Below are 22,657 nucleotides of genomic sequence, written 5' to 3'. Positions count from 1 at the left end.
AAAACTTGGAGTTAAAGAGGACCGGGGGGTGGGAAGAGTTATGAGTTCCTATGGGTAAGAAGTGGTCGGTCAGTAACGAAGATTATGACTAACATCTAGGCTAGGTACTTTTTCTTCCATTGTCTTTTTTATCTTACCTGGCTAGGTTGGTTTTCCACCACTTCTTGAAAGGTTGTTGTCTACATTGGTCCTTTTTTCTCTTAAAAGACCAATCACAGATCCAAATTTTTATTGCTATACCTGAGTCTGATGGCTGGGGTTTAGGGTTAGCAAGTTTCAAAAGATGGAGACTAACAGTATTCACTGATTTAACAAATATTTTGAGTGATATTCTGCAAGGTGTTCTGGGTGCTGGGGTCCCCTACAGTTCTGGAGCTTACATTCTAAGGGGCGGGGGATGAACTATGTAGAGAATTTTTAGAAGGGAATGGTCAATGAAGGTTTTTCTGAGGTGGTGACGTCATCATAGGTTAAATACGGGAGCAATACGTAATCGCATTATGAAACGTTAAAATTTTAGAGGGAGCCATTCTTGCCCTCTGCTTTGAGAACATGGTCTCCCTATAACAGAATGAGAGTAGATAATCTAAGAGATTTTCATAACTGCCAGAATCCCGGCTGCCCACATTCTTTATTTTTAATGCTACATTCCCACAATAAAAAACTACTGTTAAAGGGAAAAACACTATTGTGAACAATGGAAAAACAGTGAATTCTAAAACTTGATTTGAAACAATTGAATTTAACTTGCTGATATTTCAACGTTAAGTTGTTTTGAAATTATTTTTGTTTAAAAGTTTCCAATCAAGTGTATCTGAGTTGAGGTCATATAGTCTGTGTAATTGACAGTTAATACTGCCATCACTTAGCGCAGGAGTTTTTCTTTTTTTTTAATTAAAGTTTATTGGGTGACACTTATTAGTAAAGTTACCTAGGTTTCAGGTGTGCAATTCTGTATTAAGTCATCTGTAAATCCCATTGTGTGTTCACCACCCAGAGTCAGTTCTCTTTCCAAGGAGTTAGTATTTCAAGAGTAATGCTTTAATACACTCATTTCCCATAGCCTTCCTCTATTCCTAATGTTGAGTTAAATGTGATGAGCATTCCTGTAGAGCTGGCTTAGCACATACTGAAGTACTGCTCACTGGTTGCCTGCTTACTATGGAAGTACCACGTGGAGAATGCAGAGGTCAGTAGGACGCGCTGCCTGTCCTTGCCTTGCCTCCACAGCAGCTTTCTGTTTAGGCCTTGGGTGTGCAAATAGTGGTGTATCACTGGAAGTCAGGTGAGGGTGGGAATGGTCTGCAGTGATAGCTTCTTGCCCAGCCTGGTTTTTGGTGGGTCAGAGGTCTTAGGGCAACTCTCAGGATTTTGGGGTTTGACTTGGTGTTAGACCTCTTAATGTTCACTTAACAGTCTTCCAGGCATCTTCAAAATTGGGGTGACTTGGGTGAATGCTAAATAAACCAAGCTCTTTACCCCAGAGATATATATATCAGCACTGAACTAGACTAGTGGGTAGAGTAGTGAGAGAGGCTGTTTGCATGGTGTTTAGTGCTTTTGCAAACTGCTGGAGTGAGGTGTGCTCAGTGCTAGCGTTCTCCACGTGGCCTCATGCTGAGGCAAATGGAATTCCCAGAATGATGGCAGTGGGAAGTCCCAGGATTGCTTTTCTGTTGAGAACTTGGAGAATGGTAGTCTGGGTCGAAGCAGGAGAAAGTAGAGTTCCAGAAAGGGATGTCTCCAAGACAGAATTAAGAAATTCCTGTATTTCAGTATTTTGAGGAAATAATTTGGTTCATTTGAAGAGTTGAGAGCTGAATAACTGATAGGTACATAGGAAATAAAAAGGATAAAAAACTGGAGTCAACAAAAACGGGGTTCAACCTGGTCCATAATCATGGCCACACAGAGTAGTAAAATAATTGTCACCTAACTAAGTCTGGAGGATGGGGAAGTGGGATGAGTGAGTGATGAGGTGTGTTTAGGAGGAAAACTCAAAATTCTACTAAATAGTTTTTTAAAGTGGTAAATGAATTCTGAGCGTCTTACTAAGACACGTAAAGGTAAGGAACAGCTAAAAGGAGCTAAAAGTCATTGCTTCTGGGGAATATGGGGCAAGAGACTTGAAAGCCTTGTACTGTTTGTTAAAAATTATGTTCATGGATTATTTAGGTAAAAATAAAAAGTTTTGTCATGCTAACAGCTTTTTTTCTGTCTTAAGCCTGAGATGATGGCTTAACACTCAGCGAACTTTCCAACTTTTCACCAAACGCAAATCTTCTAACATAAGTAGGAACTTGTTTGTATTCCTTTATTGGCAGGTCATAGCACCCCTGAGATACAAGGCAGGGGTGATGGTGCTAACAGTATGTTGATGTAAGACACTAAAGGAGGAAGTGCTTAGCTAGTGATAAAGTAAACCTTAAAAGCTGAATTATTTTATTACTGCTCCTGTTTTGTCTTAACTCGTGAAGACTAACAGGGAAACAGTGCTCTGTCCAGTGGGGCTGGTTCTTCCAGGGCCAAGCCTGCTGCTGGTTTCCTTCATACCTCTATCCACATGCTGAATTGTTTGTACTCAGTGATAACAGCAAGATGGGACCTCACAATTTCACTGTAAAAAAGACTGAAACCAGATTTGAGAGTTTGGAGCTTCGTTAGTATAGAACTTCCGGTCTGATCTATTTCATCCAGGCTATTGCAAGGGGAAGGCAGTTAACTTTTTACCTACTGACTTGAGCTGGACTAAGACTGATTGATTTGTAGACTTAAAATGGTTTGAAGAGCAGACTTTAGTAATGAACATTGAAAGCGGTTTTTCCCTGGAAAGCCAGAGGAGGAGCCTGGCAGCTAGGGTGCCAAAAAGTTTCCTGTATAATTTCAGCATGGCACATCTATAAAATGGAGAGGCCCAGCAAAGATGGGGAACAGATTTTGAATATGTATCTCAGCTAAAATATTTATGGAATGAAATTAACAGGTTATACATATTGAATCAATTCTACACTTTGCCTACGTACTTTATTTTTGGAAATTTAAGTGTCTACCCGTAGTTTAATTGGCAGTGTTTTATAGTTTTCGTGGTACATGAATGATGCGTCTTAAAATCAGTGGCATTTGGATTAGATGAAATATGGTTACCTTGCATGAGTGCAAATATATCTGAGCTGTATTCCTAGAGGTGGAATGGCATTTTACATTTTGCTGCATGTCAGATTGTTCTCATGTTCCAGTTTATATTCCCACCGGCAAGGTTATATTCCCACCGGCAAGGTATATATAAAGGCAGTTCCTTAAACCCTCATCAACGCATCTGTTGATCTTTTCCAACCTGACAGGTTAGAAGGGTATCTCATAGTTATGCTTAGCATCTGTTTTTATGAGTGAGGTTGATCATTGTATTTTAAGAGCCATTTTTATTTTCTCTTTTGTCTTTTCAAATCCTTAGTCCTTTTTAACAAATTGGGTGTTGGTTTTATTAATTTGTGGAAGCAGTGTATCGATTAAGGAAATTAGCTCTTTGTGATATGAGTTGCTAGTGTTTTTCCCAGTTTGTCATTTTTATTTCATGATGTTTCGGCCTGCAGGAAAATTAAACGTACGGTAGTTGAATTTCTAGTCTTTTTAGGACATCAGGATTTTGCATCATACCTGGGACTTCTGCACTTGAAGAACATGAGAAAATTCTTTAATATTCCAACCCTTTTGATCCCACTGGAACATAGAGTCCATTGATTCAACTTTCCATTGTCCCTCCCCCACTTAATACTGTCACTTCTTACCCAGCTTGAAATCCATAGTCAATAATTGTCATTTTTTGCTGACTCTATCATTTTCCTTGCAAACCTTGGGGCTACCCAGTGCCCTAGCTTCATACACACATGGCAGAACCACAACCCACATTAAATCCAATTTACTTGACAGGTGAGGCTGAAGGTGACTAGTCTCACTTTAAATGAGCACAAACTGGGTGGACACAATTCTGTCAAGCAGTCAGAGAAGAGATCACTGGTCCATTCTTCTTCCCTTGCGTTTACTCAGCTAGTGACCTGCTTCATACTTACTGAGAAAATGGAAGAAATCAGAAGAGAAATTAGCATTCTTGTCACTCCTCACCTTCCAGCATCGGCATCCACGTCCCATTCCCTTGGTAACTGTTTGGTCTAAGGCCAGTTGCTCTATCCCATTAGGGCCTGTCCTCACTCCTGCAGTTCTTTTCCACTCATGTCATCCATATATCCTCTTTCCTGGATCAGTCTTGCTTGCACTGCAAACATTGTTATTCCCATTAAATGTTTTTCTTGACTATTTCCCCTGCCAGTTACCACCACTTCATTTCTTCATTCTTTTTTGTAGCAAAACTCAAAATCCTTTTCTATGATTTCTGTCTCCCAAGTACCACCTTCCATTTTCTCTGTCAGCCCTCTTTAATCAGACCTTTACCCCTACCATTTCATAGGGATGTTGCTCGTGATTCATGTTGCTAAATCATGTGATCACTTCTTTTAACTTAAAATATCATGTCCGTTATGGTTGTGGTGGTTTCTCCTCTGTTATCCTCTTGCGACCCAGGGATGGAGTGCCACCATGTGAAACTTACACTCCCACACAAGACAGACAGTGAACACAGTCAAGTGTGTTCGGAGATAAGAGCTTTGTGTTCAGGGTAGAGCTGAGGAAGGAGGATGGGAGAGCTAGAGTGGTGTATGTGTGTGCAGATTACTGGGATGCAGAGGGTGCCAGGCCTCGCTGAGACTCATGAGAGCAGACTGGAGTGAATTGAGAGCCGAACAGACCTCGTATTCCAAGTAGAGAGATCAGTGTGAGCAAAGGCCCCAAGGTTCGGGATTATAGCTGCCTGTTCTAACAGGAAGGAGGCCAGGGTTGAGAGTGGAGTGATGGGAAGAGCGTGGTAGGAGAGGAGGTCGGATAGTTAAATGATCAGCTAGGGCCTTGGAGGCCTTTACTCGGTGAAACAGCCTTGCGTTGTTTCTAAGCAGAGCACTATTGTGTGGCAAGACACTTTTTAAAATAGCTTGGGGCGGCCGGGGAGCTCAGTTGGTTAGAGCGTGAGCTCTGAACAACAAGGTTGCCGGTTCGATTCCCACATGGGCCAGTGAGTTGTGCCCTCCACAACTAGATTGAAGGACAACGACTAGGAGCTGTTGGGCCCTGGAAAAGCACACTGTTCCCCAATAAAATTTAAAAAATAATAATGAAAAAATAAAATAGCTTTATTGGGGTATTCCTTTTTTACAATAAAATATCAATTTCAAGTACAGTTTGACATATTTTGATAAATTGTACAATTGTGTAACCATCACCACAATTAGGATATTTTTGTCACCCCAAAAAGCACTTGTGCTGCTTTGCAGTTAATCCCGTCAGCCCCTGGTGAAGTCTTAGATTAGCATTTTGACAAAGTTGATTACTCTTCCTTAACATTTCATTTGACTTCCAGGACACGACACTCTTGGTTTTCCTACCTTCTCCATTTCCTCTGCTGGTTCCTCTTCCTCTCTGACCGCTTGATGTTGGAGGGTCCGTAGTTCAGATGTTGGTCTTTGGTGATCCTGTGGATTCAAATACCATTCTATCTACAAAAATTCCCAGTTTGTATCTAAGTCCAGATGCTGCTCCCAAACTCGATTCATATCCTACTACCCATTTGATATTTTTGCTTGGGTGTCTGATAATTCTAACACAGCTCGTATAAAACTGAATTTCTGCTGTCCTCCCCCCCTTTCCTTCTCCCATCTCAGTTGATGGCAACTTCACCTTTCAGTTACTCTGGCCAAAACCTTGAGGGTTATACCCACATTCAACCCGATAGGAAGTCTTATTGGCTGTCCTCAGGCTCCCTGACTGTTAGCAGCCTAGTCAGGCTGGATTTTTCACCTGGATTTCCCAAGTTGTTTCCTAATTGATCTCCCTCCCCACTCAGCATTTGCACCAGCTCTTCCTCTCGACAGTCCTTGAAGGCCTGTTTTGTTTTAAACAGATTTGGGTTTTCAAGGTGAAAAGGAAGCTGACCAGTTTTCGGGGCAGTAAAAGTGAGGATAGGACTCGGTCCCCTCTTTTCTCCATCCTCTTTTAGGTGGTGTCTCCAGTTCCCTGGGCTTTACCTACTGTCTAGAGTCTGAAGATTTCCAGATGTTTATCACCAGCCCCAATCTTGCTCCTCTGCTCAAGCAAGCTGTGTCTGGCCAAGAGGCCATGAAAGCTTGACACTTGAATCGGTACCCATGGTTCCTGGGAATTTGGATAACCCCCCATCTCTCCAAACGGGTACATGGAGTTTCTCTTTGAGGACAGTGGTCCTCAATAAATGCTACCAGTTGTCCAGAGGACAGGGGCAGAAGAGAAAAGAAAAACCTGATTGTTTAAGAAGTGATAGTGGGGGAAGACCTTGATGTTGCTGTTCCAGACATTGATTGGGTTTTTGCATCTGCTGGAAACGACCCCTGTAGTTTTAACATGAAATCCACTCCTTCCTTTCATTTCCCTGGAGCCCACAACCCCTAGGCCAGTGACACTGCTGATCCTGTAGCGTAAGCCCCCTACGCCATAGGGATTACCCAGCCCCAAGTCTCAGCGCCAAGGTTGAAACCTTGTTCTAGGTGAATTCATCACTTCCCTTGGCTTTGTATACCTTCTGAAGGAGCCATACGGTGCTGTAATACTCATGGCGTTTCAGAAACGTGTGAAAAAGAATAACACTCATTTTTACTGATTATTATATGTTAAATGATAATATTTTGGCTATATGGGTGAAATAAAATATATTATTAAAAATACTAATTTCACCTGTTTTTACCTTGCTAAATATGGCAATTAGAAGTTTCCCAGTTACATAAGAGGCTCACGTTTTCGGGGATAATGCTGATTTAGATGCTGACGAATCAGATTTACATCTTTTGTCCCAAATGGCTCCTCTACTCAAAATTCAGGGATCTAAAGACCGACAGTAAGTCCTCACTTAATGTAAATGATAGTTTCTTAGTACTGGCAAAACGATGCATAACGAAACCAGCTGTAACACAGACATAAACGAGTTAAGTTCCTGCGCGTCTCATCAACGTTACAACAAAGCCAGGTTGAATGAGGACCTGCTGTACTTGAGGGTTCTTGGTTGTCTTAACACATCTCATAGCTCTTACGTCTGAAATAGAACTCCTGAGTCTCCTGGCTCCCAAATAACTTCCTCCATCTTTCCCATCTCTTTAAATGGCATTACCATCCACCTAGCTGCTCCAGCCAGATTCCTGGTGGTCATCCTTGATTCTCCCCTCACTTCTCACTCCCCCTCATCCCTTTTTTAACACACAGAAAACGTTGCCACTTGTGTTCATGTCTTTGCCACACCAAAGTTGAAACCATACAGTCACCCCCAAGGACCACTGCAGTGGCCTGCCTTCTGGCATCTCTTCTTTCTTCCCTCTCTCCTCTTCCTTAAATTCAATCTCCACTCAGTAGCTGGGATGATGTTAACTATAAATCAGCCTGTCATACCGTAACTTAGAACCTTCACCAACATCCCATTGTGTTTAAAATAAAATACCAATCCTCTACCTTGGCCTAAAGCTCTTTGAAATATCTGCCTCTGCCCGACACTCCAGTCAGGCCCTTTCCTCAACTACCTTTTTCTGACCATACTGGTCCTCTTTTTCGGATCTTGATAGACCACTTTCCTGCCTCGGGCCTTCTTTCTACCTGGAAGAACCTTCCCTTTGGTCACTAGGGCGAATTTCTTATCCTTCAGGTCTTAGCTTCAGGGTCAAGCTCAGAGGGCTCTCTGACAACCTCCAGCTAAGTAGGTGCCCCTTGCCATTCTTCCCCATTATGCCCAGTTTGCGTACTTTGTGGTACTTTCCCCAGTTTTTCTTTTTACTTATTAACTTTTCCTCACAAAATTTTAACCTCGGGGTTAGGAAATTGCCCCAATGCCTGGCAACTGCCTGACATATGAATAGGCATTTAATAAATGTGTGTATGTCAGCATCATTTGAATGTGTTCCTCTTGGGGATCCCCTACCCTCTGCCCTGGCCCCCATCCATCCACTGCATTAGCAGTCACCCATCAGTCATTGAGGAAACAGTGCCAGCACAGGACCCGGCCTTGGGGCAGAACCCGGGGACCACGGATGGCTGCTGAAGTTAAGGCTGGAGACGCCCCATCCCATAAGCGTCCAGAGGTCAAGAAAGGCAGAGATGGTGGAACTGTTTGATAACCTAAAGAGCCCTTAGCTTTGCGATCTGGTGATCCCTAAATGCAGAGCTTGAGTGGGTTTGTCTCTAGGTCCCACAGCTGGGCAAGAAATGGAAGGAGGGGAACAGGAATCTGAAGGACTGAAGAGGGAGTGATGACAGCTATACCTTCGACCTCCCTGCACAGCTAGTCCTTGATAGTTTGTTACAGATTTGTGTGTGAGCTCCAGGAGGGGTGGGACCCCGTCTTTTGCTTGCACACTTGTAGTAACAGCCAATCGAATGCTTTACATTCACTCTGCACAACTCTTAAGAGGAAGGTATATATTATTTCCATTTTATGATGAGGAAACAGGCCCCGAGATGTTAAGTAACATGCCCAAGGCCACAGAAAGGGCTTGGATTTAAGTCTGGGAGCCTGAATTTCAGCCATTAGCCTAGTGAATGCTGAGGCCTGTGGCAGTGCGAGCTCCACTTCTGCGTGGGGGCAGAGCAATGTGGTTTGAAGTTGGCCTGGATCCTCCAAAGGGCTGGCAAACCTAATACACTACTGATAAAAATCCTTTTGCCAGAACTTCCCTCTTTTCTCTGGGGCCGATCTGTCATTTCTTGCACTTCAGTTCTCATGAGCAGTAGAGCACAGCCCTGATCTTAAGAAAGCCCTTGAGATGAATTCTTCTGACAAGCTGACAGCTCTTCCTAGGAATGCATTTTTACTTCTCCCTTCCCCAGTCTCCTAGGGCAGGAGATTTTATCTCTGAGGACCAGGTTTGTGATCGAAATCCTGACAAGCCATGAGGCCAATTTTGGGCAAGTTGCTTCCCTTTTCTGGGCTACCTTGAACTAGCCAACCCTTTCCTGCCCTTCTGCCCACACAAACTGTGCAGGTCATCCAGTACCCTTAGGGCCTCGTGTCTTTCTGTGCCACGTCTCACTTCACTGTGTAGCTGCAAGTCAAAGGAAGAGGTGGATTGGAGGCTGCCGCAGGCCTCAAGGGCAGAGCAAAGCTTGGGCCAAGTCGGAGCTGTGGTGCAGTAGGTCTCCCCCCCGTCCCCCTCCCTCGGGGAGGTGTTGCAGGACCCAGGGAGTTCACAGCACCTAGGGGAATCTGCATGCTTTTCCCCCAGGCAGCAATATTTAAATCATTTATTTAAGTCAGGCTAGGGTGATTTTGTCTCCTACTTGAAGTGGCTGGGGTGTGTGTGTATCTGTCCCCAGAAACCCCCTCAAATAGCTGACTACTCAGGAAGAAATTCATTGAGATGGAAGGCCAGGGATGTTAAGTCTTCATTTTTCTTTTCCCCAGACTGAGCCAGGCACTTCCCCTTGGCCTTCATCACCCCTCAAACATTTCACTCTCTGTGGACTGATAAGTCTGTTTCTTTTTCTTTTTTGGCCTGCTAACCGAGAGGTCCATTTCTATTTCAAAGGAGAGAAATAAAGTTTCAATCTTAAGGCATAAAAAATGAACTATAGTTTTGGTAGGAATGCATAATTGCCCTTCTCTGAACTCTCAACGATTTTACATTTCTCATAGCAAATATACCATTTTCATCGTTATCTTGTCTCTCATCTGAGTGAGACCTTGTCTCCTCTCCTTTGCCCCTCAGCACTAAGGGGTGCCTCGTGCAAAGCCCTTAGGTAGCTCCGCAAGTGTTCAGGGAGGAGAGGCGCAGCCCATCCCGTTATTTAGAGCTTATCAACCAACCTCAGGGATTTAAACCCCACCCCCGAGAATGCCCCCATCACATGTTCTCATGCTTGGTCTTCCTCCTGTCTGAAGTACTTTTTCTTCCTTTAAAACATCGACTCTATTGGCTTCATTCGAGGAGAGGCCCATTATAAATCAGACAAATCTCACATTTATAATGTTACTCACTTTTGTTCCTCTCCAATCAATGATCTTTTAAGAGAAATGAGTCTGATCCTGTTACCTCCAAACATAAAACCCTGTAATAGCTTCCAGTTGGTCTTAGGGTCAAGATGAAATTCCTTAATACAACCTGCAAGGCTTTCATTAACTGTACCTGTAACTTACCTCTTCAGATTTCTTTTTGCCACAGAGCTCCTTTTCTGTTTCCTGACAGGCATCACTGGTCTTCACATGGCTTGGAAAATCAACCCCCCCCCCCCGGCCCCCATCAGTCACTAGTGTGTTTTCACAGCACCCTGTATAGGTCCCACCATAGTACTTAGCACAGATGCAATTAAGGTTTGCTTCTCTACTAGGAACATGTCTCATTCATCACCCAAATCCTGGCTCACAGCAGGAATTCAAATAACTATCTAAATGAATTCAGGAACTTTTAGTGTGAGGCCTCATGGGACTCTGAAATGGCCCAGGAGAAAAATGGTCTTGGTGAATAAAAGGGATTTTGTACCCACAACATGAAATTTCTCATTTAAGAACTGACGTTTCGAAATAAACACATTTGTTCCTACTCAACAGTTGTCTTACATTGGCTCAAAACTAACTGCTTTCCCAGTGTTACCTATTTTGAGGGGAATGAAAGGGTTTTCTACAGAAAGGATATTTTACCATGATCCACAAGGCTTTTTTTCCTCATAAGAAACTTATTTTACCATCTAAACTATGTTGTCCAATACAGTAGCCACTAGCCACACATGGCTAATTACATTATAGGAAATTGTTTCTCAGCTTCATTGGCCATATTGCAAGTCCTCAATAATCACATGTGGCTAATTATAATTAAAATAAAAAACTCAGTCTCTCAGCTTCACTAGCCACATTTTAATTACTTAAGCACAGGTAGCTGGTGGCTACAAATTGGACAGCACAGATAAGGAACACTTTCAGTACTGCCCAGTTTTACTGGATGATGCTGATGTAGAACTGTTTTATAGAAGCCAGTCTTTTTTTTTGCTTGTCCTGACAGTGAGATAGAAATCAAGACATGTTAAACTACTGTGTTAGGTTAGCACAGAGGACCACCTACATATTTCTTTGTTCTGCCTGGTGTGTTGGAGATCAATCACAAGGAAATCCCAGGAGCTTTGCTTTACTCTCCTTTTTGTGTAACAGGGACAGTCCTGTCCCCTTAAGGGAATGCTGAAGCTGAAATGGGCCTTGTTACTTCCCCCACTAGTTGGCGCGTGTGCACTGACAGGTTAACCTCTCTCTCTCTAGCTGTATTCCATCCCCCCAAAAAATCGGGAAATTTTTGCTTCACCTATGTCAAGATTATCTTAATACTAGTATAAAATATGTGGGGGAAATGCTATATAATTATAAACATTCACAGGTAGTCAGAATTTACATGTCAACATTTCCATATAGAACACAATAAAACAGAAGTAGGGCTGAATCCATCGTTAAACTCATTTTATGGGGATCTAAGCAACGATAATATACAATCATATTCATAAAATTTTAGAGGACGCATTTCATTGCAGAATGTTGTCACTGCCAATCATTAATACCCTTCTTGCCTTTTCTGCTCAAAATATGACGTTTCCTGTCTTTTGATCCATCACAACTGTCTTACTCATTTTAGCCAAAGTCGAATCCTAGCAAAATATTAACACCTTGGGAAGCGAGAACTCTTAAAATAGTTTGTAAGTGAATTTAAACAAACATACTATAAAGTCAAATGGAGTCAACCTGATAGGTCCTTGGTGATATTCTGGCTCCACCTTTTCCTGATACAGGGTTCCTACTGTCTGCAGGGCCCCCTTCTGTCACTACTAACCTGGTTTTGCTAGCCTTTCAAATGGAAAGTGCAGCTCTGGTATTTAGAAAGAAGGAGCGTATTTATCAATGTCTCGAGATGCTGGCTAATTTTTCTCAATCCTTTGTCGAGGCCACATTACCTATCTCCTTAAATCCTTCCTTCTACATCTAGATTTCAGACATCGATTCACTTAAATTTTGTAGTCTGAGCACAACTGAGAAAGAACCAGAAGATACTGGTTAAATAGCAGTCACACAAACACAAAAAGATACTTAAGTGTTAGAAACGTTTATTTGTCAAAATATTAAAAAAAAAAAAAAGCGGGAGGAGTGGAGTAAAAACAAGACTAAATTTCAGCTAATGCTGTACCACGATCACAGGTCAGACATAAAAAAAAACAAAACAAAACAACAACCCCCTCCCCCCCACAAGAAACCCCAACGGTCCTAGCAAATTCAGAAGATCAGCTTCAATGTTAGAGTCCAGAGCTAACAGAGAAGAGTAAAAGGTTGCTTGCCACTACATGGTCATTTTAAAGGGAAAGGAGATGTTGCAGGTGGACAGAGAGAAGGGCTCAACTCCTAAGGAAAGCAAGATAAGAGGGGTTCCACTGTACAGGAAAGGGGGTGTCAGCATAATCCTTACCTAGGGCTGCTCAGAGGCTGAGAATATAAGGAACAGAGTGAAAGGCTACAGAGACTTGTATCAGGAGGAAAGAAAAAGTCAACTTAGAATTAAATTAAGAAAGAAAACATAGTTGGTCACAAATTCCTTTGTTTACTGAAACATGAAGCAATGGAAACATCCCGGCAAAAGGGACCGCGCGGAGCAAGTTCTCATATATGACCGCAGCCCGAGGGTTCAGTCCGCAATTATCCTACCTGAAAGAGAGCACAACACAAGAGGCTTACACAATGCCTGGAGAGCAGCTTGGCTCCGAGTACAAGGGCCCTGGTCCTGTCCTGCATTCCAGGGGGAAAAGAACAAAGAACAAAACAAAACCAAGTCAGACTGGATCAAACATATCCCATGTCATTACCCCGGAGTCTATTGTGACTATATAGGAATCTACTTATAGCTACATATAGAACAAGAAGCAATCTATCTGGAAGACTGCTGCGTTGGTGACAAATACATCTTTCTCATTTTCTTAGCCATCTTTTAGGCAAGACAACCTCTGTGATACAAGGCTACTATTGCTGTAACAAAGGGCATACAGATATCATCAAAAACCGTAATTTAATTTGGGGGTCTAGAAAAAGCAGAAAATGCCAAAATCTCAAATGTGGCCAACTGCACTATTCTGAATTTGTTTCATTTTAATCTTTCATAGTAAACAAGTTTTCAAAAATGACAGTCACAAAGGGTATCAAAGAGTGGTTCATTTACCCTCCAACATACCTACATGTCATACAGTCATAGATTTAGAGCCTTAATTCTAGTAATCCCTCTAATTGACCACATTTCCCTTACCAAATGAAAAGAAGAAATCCTAAAATTCTCTAATTCTTCCATTGATGATGGAAACTCCAGACACCAATGGCTGGGGGAAAAAAAAAATTAACTCACACCAAGTTCCTCTACTTATTACAGACAAAGGGCCAAATCTTGGTCTTGATCTGTGCCAATCGACTTCAAAAGTTGTGACGTTCTTGAATCAGTTGTGCTAGGGTGAGACCCGAATTTGGATCCCCAACAGTTCTGGAGTATTTCATCCTGGCAGCCTCATTAACATCAGGCTCCTGGGACTGCAACCAACTCAGGGTTATTCAGTCCATTTGAGGTTCACACCTGGAAGGTAAGTTTCTTTAAAAGTCATCACTAAAAAGAGGTTAGTTGAACAACCACTGCTTGCAGTCAAAATTCATTTTAAAATACCTAGTCAATATCCTTTAAAGACCACATATACTAATTTAATATTTAACTTTGTTTTGAAACATTCGAGAGGACAGAAGTTATCTGATGATACCACCTGACTTCAGAGGCACATCCCACTTCATGGCAGATTCAGCTGCATTAAAAGTAAAAATTAATGGCAGATTTCACACACTGTGAGATAATCTACTTCAGGCGCATGAACACACACTGCTGCACAATGGTCCCAGGAGACACCAGTCTTGTCGTGGTCATACAGGATAGAACTCATCGCAAGTTCATGCTGTTTGCTTCTCACTATGAAATCGGCAAATCCCCATCTACACATACACCAAAGAGGGAAGTTAGGAACCCTGGAAACTCAGTGGTACTAACTTGAACTTCGCCACCAGGTATCCCTTTCAAGGGATTCTCAGTTTCAAGGTACAAGGACCACCATGAGAATAAAAGTCGTAGTCATGCCATTTCCACTCAGCCTAAGAGATTTATCAATCTCTAGAAACTCCTCATTCTTCTTACCACTTCATCATCTTTTGGGATGTTTTCTGAAGTAGGAAACATTAAATTTCCAGGGTCACCACTTAATGGGATTTTATGCCCATTAAAAACGACCTGTTTTATCTAGTTCTGTAAATGTTCCTCAAACAAGAAACAAAACAAAAATTGCTGGAAAAAACAGGAAGCATCAAGCTCTACGTGATAGCATCACTGGCTATGCAGAAATCTGACTTCGGTGCCCGTGGAGAATGTTCTGGAATACTAACAAGGAAAGAACTCTGGGACAGTGGCATCAAAACATTCCTCTTTCAAGCCAGTGTCTTAGAACTAAACACCTAAAATTTATAGGACTTTTATTTGACTTATAGCTGTATATTAGAAAAGTTTCCTCTGATAAAGGCTCATGACCTAAGTAGTAGTTTTATTAGCAAATGGGAAGTCTAAAGTTACAGTTCAGATTCTCACTGTGACATTCATTATTAACTCCTGAACCTGTACTCTTCAGCTTACACCACAGTGACTTTAGTGGAAAGAGAATATGTTCAGGAGTCAGCCAGGCCTGAGTTGGAATTCTGGCTCAACCTCTCAATTACCAGATGACTTAACCTCTCTTGAGGCTTAGTTCCCTTCTCTGTGAAAAAGAAAATATCTTAAAGGCTTATTGTGCAGATTAAATGATATAATATACACAGAAGGCACTCAACAAATGTTAGTTCTCAACGATGTTTCTGTAACCCAGATCTGCTTACACTTGATTAGAGAACAATATTCTAACCCACTGGGTTTGTTCTCTCAGAAGGATCAAGATGGTTGGACTCACCCTAAAACCTCCATAGGCCAGGTGGACCCCTGGCTTAAGCTAGAGGCCTATTTCAGACTAACACATAATTTACACCTTTTGGACACTCCTGTCCTGACAGCAAACAGGTGGCTTTGGCTTCCTCTAGGCAGCATGGGTCTCTCTCAAGGGAACTAAACAGATCTCAGCCACACCCACCCCACTCTCACCTCCAGTCTTTAAAAGGCTGAGTACCGCGCTCGGTCCACATACTGCTCCCGCTCATACCGGGCCATGTCATACAGAGAATTCCGTGCAGCGGCTGAAGCCTGAGACAGCTCACTCTCTGGCCCATAACCGTAGCCCTCTCCAACTGTGGGGAGCACAGCTGCAGCACGACGAAGGGGGCTCCTGTCCCTTCCATAATAGGACGAAGTGGTGGCAGCGGCAGCAGCCATAGCAGCTGAGGTGGCAGCAGCACCGGAGTTCGGCAGCAGGTGTCTGTCGTAGGGATCCACAGCGCCGGAGTTGAGGTGACTGGTCACAGCTGAGCTCTGGACTTGAGGCAGATGGGACATGGTCTGTTCTGCGTAGTTGTACGCAGAAGCTGCTGCTGCTGCCGCCACTGCCTCGTAGGAGCGGACGCGGTAACGCTTGTAGTAGTCGAGCGCTCCGTAAGCATCGTTGTAATACACGGACTCCCCGTAGCCCATGGTGTAAGGTGTACGCACAGCTCCGTACTGCTCATTATACTGCTCGGTAAAGTCTGCCACGCGGCCCGAACGATCTACTGGGCACTCTTTGGACCAGTGCCCCTCTTTCCCGCACCGATAGCAGCCGCTCTGGTCTCCCATCCCGGGCGCAGTCCTAAGCCGGCTGGTGGACAACTGCACGTGCATCCGTTTGCCTTGAGGAAATAGATATAAGATTTGTTACAACTCATCCACATTCTTTATCCTCCCCAAATGAAAGTAAGCTGGCTGGCATAAGGCACACATACATACACACACTCCTGAGACCCTATTTCAGCAATCCCCCCCCAAAAGAAGTTGAAGTTTTAATACAGGTTAAGAGCTAGAAAATTTGAGTCCTCAGAGACCAGTCAATACTTTCTTACCGAGGAGCCCAGATTCCCTCCTACTTCTTTCTTCGCAAGTTTCCTTTCCCCCGCCCCAACACAAATTGAAAGTTTCTGCTTTTTACTGCTAAGACTGAAAAATTTTCACGATTCAAAACCTGCCAATTTTTCCAAATCAGATATCCAACAAAGCCCAGTTGTGCCAGATTTGGAAAGTGTCTTACCAACCTCTCCGATTTCCTCAGGGCCATGCAGGCCTGAGCATTCACTGCAGCGTAAAGACCACAGCGAACTCCAGTCCGTCTTGTCTCCTCCAGCCATTTTTGCGGTGTCACAGAAGGCTATGCTGGGTACACAAATCATGCCTGGCTCACCATCTGCTTTATCTTCAGTACATCTAGGAGTTACAAGACCCTCCAGATTTCAACCCACCTCCCCACTTTTTTCAGCAAGGGTGAATCCATGCCTACTGTGGAAAAGAAAACTACTTGACCAAGGTGTCTCAACAGGAAGAATTAGAAAGATTGCGAAGCAGTACTGGTTTCTTAGGGACAGTGTGTTTCCATGTAATGAAATGATCAGCATTTCATCCTGCCACAAGGCCTACAGTTCTTTATAGGGGGTCATCTCTTAGTTAGAAATATGCACCATTTGCCTGAAGACCTCTGGGCACCCATACAAACAAGCCACATCCATACTTCCAGGAAATGACCAGCATGAGGAACAGCTAAGAGAAGAAACAATCTTTGCCCTGGGCTTGTGTGCCACCAAGCCCAGGAATCCTTGAAGCATCCAAGGTCTTTAAAAGCAGTTTGAGAAAAAGAGTATTCTTGGCAGTATTTAGTCCCAAACTGCATTAAGACTTTGGAGATCGAGTCAATGCTTTTCAAATTGTAGCCAAAAGGCAGCCAGCACAGACGTAGAGACAGGGGCTTCGCATCACTCTCAGAGGCTGCTCAGCACAAATCCCCCCTCCGCGATCAGCAGGTGCTCTCTTTAACAGACCTTGTTCTGGATGCAGTTATGCGATAGGAGGCCTCGCGCTCCACCATTGGAAACAGCCCGATCAGGACGGCAGCCAGAGCAGCGCCATGCACTGACCCTGAGAGGGGAGCGGGTTAGTGTAGTATCACTTTAGTCAAACTCATTTCTGCCCAGTTTCTATGATTCCTACCACCCCAGTTTCTAGTAGTTGCTCCCTCCAACTTAAAACCCTTTCTTTAGCAGAAACAAAGGTGCTCAGCTTTTGACTTCCAGCTGCTAGCAGAGGCAGCATCCACCGTCACCACGGATACAGTCAACAGATACCAAAGGGCAATAGTTCTCTGAACGCAGCATTTAGCCATCCCACTGTGTGCGGAGATTTAAACACTCCCATTCTAATTCTTAGAACTTATGAAGGGCCACGTGCTAACTATGCCTAGAACAGAAACACAGATTTTTGCCCCAATTTGTATCACAAATTATCCCTATAATTTGGACTGGAAGACTACAAATTAATTGCCTTTCAATCATGCATGGTGACATTAATGTGTGACACAGACAAACTGTGCTCCAATTCTGAAGTCGCAGTAACCGTGACAATCTAAAAAGCAGCCAATCCAGAGGTTTAATAGTACATTTTTAAGGAAGAAATTTCAGTTTAACTTGCTCTTTACAGCCCAGGAACAAAACCCAATGATTCTTCCTTGATGTTTTATTTACTACATCCAATCTTCATGCCTGCTTTATTTAGAGTGGAATCCCGTTTATAAACATCTGTGGCAAAATCTACCTCTATAGTAGCTGTGAAAAGGATTTAGTAAAATACTTTTTACCTGAAACTAAAAGATCTGTAATAGAAGTGATAGGTTTTTTTCACACAATCTTTCCAAAGGTTGTAAACTAGGCTTTTAATTTAAATCTCCTAAAGTTCTTAATAATTGAAGAATACTGTCCTTCTCTATTACCTTAGGTAACCAACGACAAAGAAAACTGAAAGAAAGTTAAATTCTAACACTCTCCTATACTTGGAGAGGTCAAAAGTTTAACGATTTTCTGAGACCTCCAAAAATGACTGAAATGCGCTGCCAACATTTACCAGAAAAGCAGCCCAATAAAAGTGTATTCTTTTGAAAGCTGGAACAGAAAAGAGTATTAAAATGCTGAGGTGGGCAACGTGGGGTTCTAACTGCTGAGCTCCTACCCCATGCCAGGGTCCAGAGAAAGCTGAGGGTGTAGCTGACACACAAGACTCCAATTTAACGCTTATTTACATACTGGGGGAAAGATGAGACACCCGAACTCTTACATATTCCCAATTCAGTTGCCTGAATTGTTAGTTGGGAACAGCTTCTTTAAGGTCTTCAAACAGTCTGCTATCTCAATAGGGGTACAGTTTACTATGGTTTGTGTGGAGAGGAAACGGATCCTGAAAGACCCAGGTAAACTCAGGTTCTGCTACTTCCTGTAAGAAGTCATACAATGACAGCCATTAACATATGAAAGGTTCAAAAGATGCCCAAAGTGGCAGTCTTAAGGGTTACCTTTATTATGAGAGAGCACCGAATCCTGACCACTAGACCACCAGGGAACAAGGGTTACCTTTATTAGATAGCTGAAAAGGCTTTATCGAAAAATGTAACCAGTTGGTATCTAGATTGTATTTTCTGTAAAACTGCGACTTTTCCAATGCTAAACTTTCTTACCATCTGGAGAGAAAAAAGCTAGTTATAAAAACGTCTGTGTGTAACTCGGGGTAGAGGGTTTCTCCAGAGGGGCTAAGCTAAGAATATGAAAACCAAATAAAGGAGTTTTCTTTTCTAATGATGACATTTTAAAAAATCTAATGGATTACAGCATTAGTCAGATATCCACTTCCTAAAGTAATTAAACCTGCTTTATTAAAACGCACTCCTTCTAAGCCAACGTTCCCCAATTAACTGACTTCCATATACATACTTTTGCCCCATCCTTTTATTCAATTGTATATTAAAAAGTAAGGACATGCAGTATTACACTACTAAAATATCTCTGCAGTTTGTACCTCACTTTAGCTGCATTCCTTTTACACGTCTTGTTACCTGTCAAGAGAACCTCCATTTCAACCCTGCCACTATCCATTCATGATTCCCTCCCCCATCAAATGAAAATAATTAAGAATATTTTTAAAGCTGTCTGATGTGCAAGCTTTCCAAAATAACAAAATAAAAACAAATGTAAAGAAGAAAAGCTAACTATCGCATTTTAAGTAACTTTCTAACCATAACCGAAACACACTCATTGTTGGGAACAAACCTTTCGTCACTTTCTACTGTCTAAACACTTTCACATCTATTACCCCTCATTCTAGCCTTACTACCATCCTGTGGTGTGAGGAAGGTACCACAGGGATCATTAACTCTCTTTTATAAGTGGGGAAAATGAAGCACAGAGAAGTTAAAATACTTGTCCAAAGTCACATGACTTTGTAGCAAGTTATCTACAACACCTGCCCTACGCTTTAGAGACTAGCTAAATGCCAGGTCACCAAGGGCTGAAGCCAGAGATATTTGAGGCATCATCTGCAATCTCCACTATTTACAAACTCTCTCACCCCTTTCTGGTCAATGTCTCCTCTTCCATTTCTTTTCTGTTTCCTAGGTTTAGCAGAGGCCCCTTAAGTACTTAACCCTTTTAGTGGCACCCAGACAAAATATGGTGTTAGTTTGTGAACCTGAAAAGTGGCAGTAAATGTGTGATCCAAGATGATACTGTCAACAAAAACGAGATTTTCCTTTTCCGACGATGTTTTAAATCATGTGGATCACTACATTGATCCGTCAGACATAAAAACTTGTAGAACAGCACTGTCCAACAGAACTTTGATGATGGAAATGTTCCATATCTGCACTAAGACAGTAGCCACTTGCCTCATGTGACTTCTGAGTGCTTGCAATGTCTGCAGTACAACTGAGACACTGATTTTTACATTTTATTTAATTTAAATTTAATAGCTACATGTGGCTAGTAGCTACCATATTAGTATAGTTCTCGAGTCCTCAGACAACCTCCTGTGGTAGTAACGACAACATATGTACCTTTATTATTGAGATCAACAGCATGTTATTTACTAGAATATCTTACCGGAATCTCCTCAGAAGAAGCAGGGCCATCCTTCTCATTCATTCTAATATTTTTACAAATTTCTCTTTTCCCTTAGGAATAAATAAGAGGTGGAGCAGAATACAGACAGTCCCCGACTTACAATGGTTCCACTTTATGATGGTATGAAAGCAATATGCATTCTGCACTTCAAATTTTGATCTTTTCCCAGGCTAGTGATACGTGGTACTGTCCTCTTTGGTGATGCTGGGCAGTGGTGGCGAGCCACCGCTCAAGTCGCCCCCACGATCATGAGGGCAAACAACTGATACTCTACAGTGTCATATTAAACGCATTTTTGATTTATGGTATTTTCCACTTCTGATGGGCTTATCAAGACATAATCCCATCCTAAGTCGAGGAGCATCTGTAATCCATGGCATGGTTTCTGGCTGTGCTTGTCTAGTTCACAGGCTGAACAAATTTGAACACTCAGAAGGTACTCCCCCAAATCCAGGTTCACCACCCAGATTTAGAATACAGGGGTTCCTCCAGATCTCCCCGTTCTTTTTTCCCACCACAACCCATCACCCAAGGCAGTAAAGAGTATAAATCCTACGCATTTGAACTCTCAAATAGAAGGCTTTCTGGTCAAAACGAAAGAAACAGGTAAGCCACAGAATTTATCCTCCCTTTTCCCACGAGGCAGGTTCCCACGAGGCATTTGCCCAGGCAGGTTAAACTTCCAATAGCACTCAAATGAATGAAACCTGAAGGATACAGTAACTCAGTTTGTGATTCTATGCCTTTGAAAATCTTGGCAAACCTGAAAAGGGGAAGTATCTGCTTCTCCAAGAGTTACTGCGCTTAAGAGTGGTAAACATACAATCTTTCTATTCTTTCCCGCTAAAATAGAATGGAAGACACCACCCAGCCAGCCCCCTGGCCCTATGTTCTTGCCTGTGCCTTGAGCTAGATAGACCCCACTCAGTTCTGCCACCCAGACCCCAGAGCAGTTCACCTTGAAACTCTGTGTTGTCAAGGCCCCTGATGGCCTCTACCGCATCCTCTGCCCGCTCCATGTGTACGAAGGCATAATCTTTCACGATGTCACATTCGATGACTGGACCATACTCCTCAAACTTGGCCCGAAGCTCTTGGTTGGTACAGGTGGGGCTGATGTTGCCCACATGCAACTTGGTTGAAGCTTTGCTCTTATTCTTGCTGGCTTCCACGTTGATGTTCACCCCGTGCAGCTTGTAATGGTGCAGGTTGCGGATGGCATCCTCGGCCGCCGTCTTGTCCTCTATATGCACAAAGCCGTAGTTCTTAATGATATCACATTCCAGCACCTTCCCATACTGCTCAAAGAGTGAACGGATCTCCTGCTCCGTGGCCTCCCGGGGCAGGTTTCCGATGAACAGCTTCACCATTCTGACAAGAGCCTGAGAGGGGAGAAACAAGATTTCCACAAGTTAGGGGTGGAGCCCGCAATTCCAGTGCATTGCATTTGGTTTAATCCTCCAAATAAGTTCCTGGCACTTTCAAGTCCCTCACACAGACATCCGTTATTTTGTTTCTCAATTGAGAGAAAGGTTTGTTAAGGAGTAGTGTGAACTGTGTGTGACACGCAAACAGGAGGTCGGGGGGCCGCAAGCATTGCATTGTCCATCATCTCCGTGAAATGAGGCACATTTAAGTAACAGGGTTAGTTTAGCAGTTTCACGTCTTAAAATACTCTTTGGGGGGAAGGAAAGAGAAGAGCCCAAGCAGGAGGCAAGAGGCATATATCTGAATGTCCCTGGTCACAAGATTTTGGAGGGAAATCTGTGTACCTCTCCTCCGTGCGGTATCACCTATGAACATACTCTAAGAATAAAAAGGCTCCTTTCGCCCCAATCCTGGAAGCCCCCCAGCCTCCCAACCTCCAGCTCCTTCGCCCCAACAAAGACTCGACCCGACCCCTGCCCCGCCCCCTCCGGGGACCCGGCCCCGCCTCCTCCCGTTGTCTTCCCGGGACCTCCCGCAGCCAGAGGAGAAACCCAAATCCGGGGCCATCCTCGCCCTCCGAGGCCCGGCCTGGCCCGCTCCGGCCCGCCCTCGAGCTCCCCACACACCCACAAGACCCCCTCACACCTCCGGGCGGCGGCGGTGGTGGCGGCGGCTCCCGCGTCAGAGAGAACCCTACAAAATGGCGACGGCCGCTCGAGCCTCGGCGCGACCGGGCCCTATCTCGCGCGCCAGCTCACGCACGCGCGAGTGTGCGCTGGCTCTTCCCTCCCCCTCGCAGGAGCCGGGCGACCAATCCCACGACCGCATGTAAATTGTTGCCCGGGGCTCAGCTCCCAGCTGCCCCGATTCAGGGGCGGGGCCAGCTGGTGACGGCGCTGCGGAGCGGAGGTCCGCCCGCCCCCAGCCCGGGTTAGCCAATCACCACCGTGGAAGGAGTGGGGGTCGGCGCTC

General features: G+C 43.6%; 1 protein-coding gene across 6 annotated transcripts; it reads right to left on the bottom strand.

The window, feature by feature from the left end:
• Positions 1–5,265: 5,265 nt before the first annotated feature.
• Positions 5,266–22,475, bottom strand: LOC117031251 (RNA-binding protein 4B). Of its 6 annotated transcripts, none has more exons than XR_004424488.1 (5): positions 22,331–22,475; positions 21,216–21,639; positions 15,285–15,961; positions 13,473–13,694; positions 5,266–12,865 (listed from the first exon to the last, which is right to left on the bottom strand). XR_004424488.1 is itself a non-coding variant. In XM_033121724.1 (4 exons), exons 2-3 carry the CDS (start codon positions 21,625–21,627, stop codon positions 15,294–15,296), a joined length of 1,080 nt encoding a protein of 359 aa, XP_032977615.1. In that variant the 5' UTR covers positions 21,628–21,639; positions 22,331–22,475; the 3' UTR covers positions 12,176–13,694; positions 15,285–15,293. The 6 variants fall into 6 exon arrangements, 4 of the variants coding, with proteins under 4 accessions (XP_032977615.1, XP_032977614.1, XP_032977617.1 ...); XR_004424489.1 differs by having other exon boundaries at positions 5,266–12,784; XM_033121724.1 differs by having other exon boundaries at positions 12,176–13,694.
• Positions 22,476–22,657: the final 182 nt, after the last annotated feature.

This window comes from Rhinolophus ferrumequinum, chromosome 11 (assembly GCF_004115265.2).
Source record: "Rhinolophus ferrumequinum isolate MPI-CBG mRhiFer1 chromosome 11, mRhiFer1_v1.p, whole genome shotgun sequence".
NCBI classification, from domain to species: domain Eukaryota; kingdom Metazoa; phylum Chordata; class Mammalia; order Chiroptera; family Rhinolophidae; genus Rhinolophus; species Rhinolophus ferrumequinum.
This window is presented reverse-complemented; position numbering and strand designations above follow the sequence as displayed.